Raw genomic sequence first — 8,886 nt, 5'->3', positions numbered from 1 at the left:
TCAGACACTTAATGTTTCCTAGCTGTGTGACTCTGGGCAAGTCAATTAACCCCAAATGCCTCAGGAAAAAAAGAGAGAGAGCATAACCCAGATAAGAGAACTCAAGGAGGCAGAACTGAGCCTTTTTAGCAGAGACTGGGTAGCCAAGGGATTGTACAAGTTACAAGAGGACACAGGTGACCTTCAAGCAAAGGGACTCATCAGGGGCTGCAAGGAGGTCATCGACATACTGAACAAGAGAGCAGTAAGACTATTCCCTGCAGAAAGGTTGGAGATTCAAATGGTGGGGAAGTTTTTGAAATCCTATGGCAACCTAGTCCAAGTGAACTTCCCTGAGAATCTCCCCTGGGGATCTACCCACTGGAAAGCAAATAGATACACAAGAGGTATTGAAAAGAAAGTATTCTTAAGGACAAAGAAAGTATATATAGTATGACTAGGAGGCAGCAGGTTGAGAAAGGTATATGGATTAGAGACTGTGAGATGGATAATTTCAATCCATTTGTTAACTTCCCTAAAGAGGCTATCAGAGGAGAAGAAGGAGGTGGTGAAGGGAGAGAGAGAGGTGGAAGGAACTTGAGCAGGGTAGAAGTTTGCATACCTAGTCTTTCTAACTGGAAGAAAGGGAGTGTTCCAAGGGGAGTTACAGGCAACTAGGACACCAGCATCTTTCAAGCAGTTAATGTGGACAGATATGCCCCAGGAGGGCTTCCCGTGACATGGGATTACTGCCTGATGGATACAGGGGAAGCAGTTGCCAGAAGTTGCAGTTGCACAATCACTGTTGCATGATGGGCAGCCAGGTTTAGAGGATTGTTTTCTGCCCATACTTGAGGTTAATCTGCTTATAACTGAGAGAGGAAAGGGGAGTGAGCAAGGAGGAGGAGCACAGGAGAGGCCACCAAAAGATGCTCAAACTAAAGGGTAACAAGAAGACATGGTAGACTGGGAAGATTTAGGGTCAGAGTTGCCCAGTCTTCAGAGAAGAAAACAGTTGCCTGAAGTTTTCAAAGCAAATCCCTACCTAGCAGAGGGTATGAACAGTCCAGCATGATAAGAAGAAATAAGTGACCATACCATGCTCTATATGTACTATATGCTCAGTAGTCCAGGGATAAGAAATCATTTTACCAGTAGCACCTTGTATGGAGGTTGACTTTGAAGATACTGAATTAAGGGGCTTTTTCAGAGAAGAATAAGTGGCTCCAGTGTAAACCAGAAAATCAACATGCTGACCCCCAATGCATAAACAAACCCTAGGTTCCAGGGGGGGTCTAGAGTGAGGGAACCAGGGCCCCTTAATGCCACCCCCTCAAAGGAAAGAACATTGTTGGATTGAGCCTTCATTTTTCCAATGGCCAGTTTCCTTACAATAAGCACACTGGTCTGAGCCTAATGATGGTCAGGGTCCACAGGGACTCTGGGGAGGACCCAGGAAGGAGTTGTTTGATTTTCTCAAGGCTGCTACAACTGCCTGGGCATATTGCTTCCCCTGTTTCTTTAGCCATTATTAAAATTTTTTTAGAGCTATCTCAACTAATTGGGATATATTCATGCCCTCAAATCTCTCCTGTTTCTGTAATTTCCTGCAAATATAGGGTTTAGATTGACTAACAAATGAGCTATTCACAGACCTATAATTCTCAGGGGCCTCAGGATCAATAGTAATATAAGTTTGATAAGTCTCATATAAAAATTCTAGAAAAGCACCAGGAAATTCATCTGAACTCTGAACAACCTCAGAGATCTTTGCCGTGTTAGTAGACTTTCAGGCCGGAAAAGGAATCTATGATAAACAGACAATGCTGGCTACTGATGCAGTTTGTATCTCCTCAATTCCTGGTGGTGATAAAGGAAAAATCCCCTTTCAGTCAGCTGCAGGTTTAAAGTGAAAGAATTCATTAATTCACAAATTATTCATTGCAAAATGAAAGTTTATTGTTGGATAGAAACCAGTTTGCTAAGAGACTGACTTCTATAGTGGCAGAGTCCTATTGGGGAAATGGAATCTTACATTTAGAATGCTCAGCGGGCAGGGCCCTAGTAAATTGCTTGGCCCTCTGCAAGGAATTGAGCTGAAGGAAGCTTGTCATGGGTATCTTGGTGGGGGGGTTAGGACAGCCTGAGCTGATCAGACCAGGATTTCTCAATTGAATGAGAATTTAGAATTTCAAAAAGATCAGTGGGAATTGATTTGTCCTTGAATCATGTAGCTCAGGACCTGTCAAACAGGGTAGAAAGACCATTCTTGGATAGATAGAGGTTATAATGAGGACATAACTTAGGTTTTTAGGCAGGAGGCAAAATAACAGAATTTTATTCCCAGGGTAGTTTTGGACAAGGATGGAGTCAGAGTGGTGTACAATTGGATAATCTTTTTCTTTTCTATCCTTCATTGTGTCACAATGATATGTGGGGGGGGGAGCCATAGCCTCAAGGTTTAAAGTTTTCTTTTTAATCTCAAGTTTCCCAAGTCTAATTGCACAAATAAAAAAGGGAAGGGGGATTTGTGGTCTGTTATCCAGGGTTTAACATCAATCCTAAGGCCAAGGAATTGGGGGGGGGGGAGGCTATCAGGGTTCAAACACTGATGTTTCTAGACTTTTCCCTTATACTGCCATGTGTTAGGGTGAGGGTGTGTTAGATACCAAAATTATACTTGATTTCAGCCCAATGTTGAGGTGTCTGAAAAGAATTTTTAGGATTAGACAGGGGAGGCAGTTGCCAGAAGTTGCACAATCACTGTTGCATGATGGGCAGCCAGGTTTAGAGGATTGTTTTCTGCCCATACTTGAGGTTAATCTGCTTGTAACTGAGAGAGGAGAGGGGAGGGAGCAAAGAGGAGGAGCACAGGAGAGGCCACCAAAAGATGCTCAGACTAGAGGGTGACAAGACGTGGTAGACTGGGAAGATTTAGGGTCAGGGTTACCGGGTCTTCAGAGAAGGAAACAGTTGCAAAAGCAAAGTTTTTATTATACTGCTAACAGTGGGCTAAATTCCATATGGGATTTTAATAAATTAACAAAGGAAAGACACATTTCTTAGTGGAATTAACCAAGGGGAAGTTGTCATTAAGGCATGGCAAGTTTCTAATGGATCCTCCAAGCCATAATGTGTAATGCCAGAGAAACTGAGGTATGATAGAGATTAGAAAGTATTTAATAATTTATTTACAAGGGAGAGATTTACTGGGATCAAATGGATCCATGTGTTGGTCCCAGGACTGAATGAGATTATCCTCTCCAAGAATCCAGCAAACAATGTGAGTTCTCAATGTCATATATACACATAGCTCAGACTCAAGGGGTAGACTGAGGCAGGGGTGGAGTCAGGGTGCCGAGAGTGGGAATGAGACTCTGACAGGGTGAGGTGAGCCTCTGGAGAGGGGGATGACATAATAGGAAGAGGCACCCAAGAGATGGGGAGAGGCATCTGATATTCTAAACATAAGATCTTTTATCCTATCAAATATTTTGATAAAGAGGGTGGGGTGGTTTTGCAGGATTGAGCAGACAATTATAAACTGAAGCAGAACAATTAGGGAAACTGAGTCAGGACAGTAAAAGAGAACTGTGGCATATTAAGGGGGGCTAAATTCCTTTAAAAGGTGTTTAACGGTGTACATTCTTGTATATGGGGAAAAATAACCTGCAGTTGGATCACAACTTGGCTTTCTAATTGGTTTTAGTAACTGTGGAGTTACTGTGATTTGACCAATGCAAAATATTCAACTAGAAATTCAATCAGGGGCCTCAACCTGAGGTGGGATTGTAATAAAAGTCCACTTAAAGATAACAGAAAACCAATTAACATCAAAAGGTCAAGACAATCAGTGTTCCTCCCTACTTGCCTCAGGGAATAGTTTAGAGTCTAGACAATGCTACTCCCTTTGATCTGTCCAGCTCAAGGATCTGTAGTTTTTCTTTACCCTCATCAATACCATCACTCAAAAACTTATCTTTTGAGGTTCATGTTAACCAGATATATTACCTTATAAAGATCTTTCTCTCAACCGAAGACTAGGTCTTTCTCTCTTACTCTTCTCCCTTTCTCAAGGAGTTCTGTATCTAGTTCACAGTATTATTCTCCACTCCAATTTTTGCCTTGGGGAACTTCAGTTTACATAATAACAAAAAGATTTACTTGACCACAGCAAACTAAAGATATGCTATGCTTTGAAGACACTTCTTGTGGATTCCCTAATTAACTTACTTTCCCTAAGTAACCCACAATGGTCAATCAACAAAGAATGATGCCTAGAGCTCTATGGGTGGCTGTTTCATATTTAGATGATTAGGAAGTGATTTCACCCGGTGGAGCATTTATCTTTCTTTTCAAAGATGATTTCATTTCCTTTTAAGGGAAAAACCTGCTTGGAGATAGGAATGAAGTTATTACTCCTATCATACCCATTCACAGACTACCTGCAGTCAATACACCCAGCATCCTTATACCTTATTAGTCCCTATGATTAGGCTCCAGTGAACATCAGTTTGCTACCTGGTGTATTCCCCCAAATAAGCCTCTGATAAGAAAGCAGGATGAGGAATACCTATTGCTACTGTCCAAGCTACAGGAACCTAGATGGTGTTGGTTGTTGTATAGATTAAACAGTGAAGATACTCTCATGGAAATATAGTCTTACACTATGTATTAATTGAGAATTTGAATAACAAATAAACCTATAGCTAAAAAAAAGTTGCTCCATATGAGTTTAAGCACAGCCTCACCGGTGTCAAAGCCAAAAGTTGCACCTTGTAATTCTACCCTAACCCCATCTCCTCCTCCTTCTCAGAGTTTCCATTGAAGGAGACTGTTATGGGCCAGAACACTTATACTTGAAACAAGGATTCTTACAAGGTGTTAACTCAGTGGAATTGATAAGACATGGTTATCTAGTTTAGCATGGAGATTAATAGTGCTCTAAGTGTAGCATGATTGATTTAATCTCACAACAAATAATGGTTTCCTAGTGATATAATGATTGGTTTATACTCAGTGTAGAGCATATAAACTGAGACAAACACTGCCAGAGCCAGAGCCAGATTCATTTATCTTCATCTCACACCACGGTGGTGGCTGGCCTCCTGCACTTTCCCCACTGAGACCAAGGCCAGTCTGAAAGCCTCTCCAGAAAGCTAGCCCTGGCTGCAGGCAAGGAAACTAGATTGTGAAGGAGATAATGAAGGATTTGGAATTTAACACCTGGTTATTCTTGTGGTGATTACTGAAAAGAAGGCTGCCCAAGAGACTTCCAGAAAACCAACCAGAACATTCCAGGAGACTTTTCAGAAGTCTCATATGTCTTGTGGTTCCTGAGTTATTGATGGATTACAAGTCAGGATTTTCTCTAGACTGCATGTCTAGTTGATGACTATGAAGAAATAAAAACTTTTATTTGTTGTTCCTTATCTACTTCCATCAAAAGCCCTATCCTGACTTTGTTTGAATAAGTTCTTTTATAACTACAAAAGATGAAAGGAGTATAGCTTCTAGGGGGAAATATAGCTGTAATCCTAAAGTTCCCTGACCTTAGAGTGCGATTGTTCTAACAATCTGTCTGACAATGATCCTAAAGTCTGGCTTTAGGAATATTATAGTATTCCTAAAATGAAAGAGTCAAAGACAAGGGTTTTGTTTCTTTTCATTCTGAACTTAAGAAATAAAACAGTAATTTCCATAACATGGGGGAATACAGAGAGACAGAGAGAATTGCACATGAAACTACAGCTCTATAATGTCCAAATTGCTATGTGTTCTTAACATTTTTTCTATCATGGCCTTTTGATAAGTTTGGTGAAACCTAAGGGCCCTTGTCAGAACAATATTTTTAAATGAATAAAATCAAAGACATCAGATTAAAAAGGAAACCATTTCTACAAAAATGTAGCTATCAAAATGTTTTAAAAATAAATGTGTACAGCTCCTGAAATTTATCCACAAACTTACAAAGGGTGAGGGAAGAATGGAAGCACAAGAGAACAGGTAAGAGAGAAGAATTAATGGGATCAAAAGAGAAGAGCTATAGGAGAAGAAAGAGTGAGGTTAAATCACCACCTCAGAAGATTAGAGCTATCGTTGTGAACAGGACACTGATGGCTACAATCTTCATAAACAGTAGTCTCAGGCTCAGGACAATGAAGAGTAGCTTATTCCTCTGCATGAGTTCTGTTTTAAGAGACAAAGGTAAGAATCAAAGTCAGGAGTAGAGACAGCAGGCCAAAATACCACTATTATGTTGATCACCATTTCTACCCTGAGTCCAAGAGCCAGGGAATAGCAGTGCCAGTCACATTCCATTAATCTTGCTTTTATTCCTGCCCCTAATACCATCATTTAAGGCACCAACAGGTGCCCATCTATGGAGATGGGATCTTTTATCTGACATCTGACAAGATGCCAGCAATAGCAGATAAGCCCAAGAGCTCCAAGAATGGTAGTTCCTCCCAGATCTCTGACCCTGCTTCTAGCCTATCACTGCATCTTGTGGAAAACAGCCTAGGAAAGATATGAAGAAGGAACCAGACATTGTATCTTACAGGGTAGGAAAGTCAGCCTGATGGGGGAACCCTGATACTGTTCTGACTTTGGGGGAACTCTTGAGAAATTTTCCTTGAACTCTTGCCTCTGCAAAAGACCCACCCTAGGGAATCAAGACAAAGTGGTTTCATTCTGTTATCTTGGTGGGACTAGTTGAGTCCAGGACCATTCCTACTTAGCTTGAACTTAAATGGTCTCATTTAACTGGAGATCTAGATTTCTATTGACCTCTATTGAACTGAAAATTGGCTCAGAATCACTCCCAGTAAACTGTCCCATTCTACTGGAAATCTAGACCTGGGGCAGTAATCTCATTCAATTGAAACTTCGATTTGAAGATCTCAGGTCTGATTTCAACTCTAACTGCCCCCAGCCAAGATAAAATAAGTTTCTGTTTGCTCAATTCTTTACACAGGGCCAAAGCAGGAACATGCCATGCCAAGGAACCTCTCTCTCCTTGGCAGAGCTGCCTGTGAGGACCCCCTGCCCGCTGAGAAGACATTCTCTTTTCAGCATTAACCCTTTATTTCTCTCACCTACTTCTCTGTCAAGGCCTGGCAGAAGGTCCAAAATAGCTTGCTCTGCTTCCAGGACCCTGCCCACTGAGAAGGCATTCTCTTCTCAGCGTCAGCTTCCATTTCCCTAACAGGACCTTGAAGTGGGCCAAAAGCAGGAATCATGCCAGGCCAAGGGACCTCTCCTAGGCATAGCTGCCTGAAAAGACCCCCTGCTCACTGTGAAGAGACTTCCTCTTCTCAGTGTTAACACCCCTCCTTATCTGTCTGCAGGATTTCTCTATACCCCTTGTTTGTCTCAATATGCCAAGATTTTTCTGTTAGGAATTTTATCTCTCTCAGTCAGGACCTTGCCACTGAGGAAGTCAGTCTTCCTAGAAAAGGCTGATATCTCAGGGCCAACAATACACTTCTTTTTACCAGTCTAGCTTTTCAGGTTCATGAATTCCTTCACAAAGAACCTCTGTGCCAACCAGAAGGGTTCCCACAACTCTCTGTCCTGTACCAAAACTCATCAAGCCTAACTGAAGCAATGGGGCACTCCAAGAGAGAAACAGGAGACAACATATACCAGGCAATTTGATCCAGTGTCACCATCACAACCATTAACTCCAACTATTGCTAATGACCCCATTGTGCAAGTACTACAGCACTCAGCTCCTCAGCAGCTACAGCTACTGAAGATGCAGAAAAGGAAATTTTTGACACCAGAGTCTTTATTACTATCAAATGGTTCAGCACCAGAAACAGATATAGTTTTTACCAAAGAAATAATCTTAAAGATGAATTGCTATCTGTTTTGCCACTGGTCCCTGAGCACTCTGGTTCCTAGCTATTTGATTTACAGTAAACTTCCCATATGTGTTGTCTCATCCTACAAGATTGTGAGTGTCTTGAGAGCAGGGATTCTGTTCATTTTTTTACTTGTATTCCTGGTACTTTGCCCATAGTAAGACAATTATTTTTGTTTTTGTGAATTCCTTCATTCTCTGAGCCTACAAAATGTAACAGAAACATTATTCCTATCTTCCTCCTTATTAATCAGTTTAGTTAGTGAAGTGTTAGTGATAGGTCCTTATAGACTAAGCAAACTTTCATTGTTGACTCCCAATTAGAGAAACCACTCATTGGGATCTCAAATGTGCCCTATCACGTTACACACTCTGAGTACTATATTCTTATATATCTTGAGTCTTAAAGCTATCAAACACACTGGATCTTGAGTCTTTTTTATCAAATCTGAACTATAAGAAACCATGTCCTGAGTACACCATTTCCTACAATCTTGGAATATCACCCAATCTTACCACCAGGTTATCATGTCTTTTTTGTCCTGGAATATTAGAAACACTAAACCATGTATCCTAAGCTTTCCTCTATCATATAATCTAAAATTATATTTTTTCAATCCTTAAATTATCATAGACCCTCAGGTTTTTCATTCATTTAACTAAAATTTCTTAAACTTTAATCAGTAATTACACTAGGCAGTAGGCAAGATAAAATGTTTAAATAAGATAAAATCCCTCCCTTTAGAGAGTTTATAATCTTGGGGGGAAAGGAGGTTTGAAGACACCAACTCAGATAATCATAGTTTATTTTAACTTGATAAGTACATTAGGGATGAACTATGTGAATTCACAGGGAGATCTTTTACAAACAAGGGGATCAAGTGTTATGCCAAAATGGCTTTTAAATAGGGCTTAAAAAGATAAGAATCCAAAAAGACAATGGAAGATACTGAGGGATCCATGGTCCCAACTTGAGAAAATGCAAAGAAATGGAGAGGCATGTGGAGTGTTTAGTGGATTATGAGTGGACTAGTTTGCTT

At 40.7% G+C, this 8,886-nt stretch overlaps 1 protein-coding gene across 1 annotated transcript in view; it reads right to left on the bottom strand.

Annotated features, from left to right (window-relative positions):
* Nucleotides 1–5,965: 5,965 nt before the first annotated feature.
* LOC141546854 (uncharacterized) overlaps nt 5,966–8,886 on the bottom strand; it is a 34,247-nt gene continuing 31,326 nt past the window's right edge. The window contains exon 8 of the mRNA XM_074275027.1: nt 5,966–6,168. Coding sequence (XP_074131128.1) covers nt 6,059–6,168 — 110 coding nt within the window. The 3' untranslated portion in view covers nt 5,966–6,058. The remainder of the gene's footprint in view (nt 6,169–8,886) is intronic.

Source organism: Sminthopsis crassicaudata, chromosome 1 (assembly GCF_048593235.1).
Source record: "Sminthopsis crassicaudata isolate SCR6 chromosome 1, ASM4859323v1, whole genome shotgun sequence".
Taxonomy (NCBI): Eukaryota; Metazoa; Chordata; class Mammalia; order Dasyuromorphia; family Dasyuridae; genus Sminthopsis; species Sminthopsis crassicaudata.
This window is presented reverse-complemented; position numbering and strand designations above follow the sequence as displayed.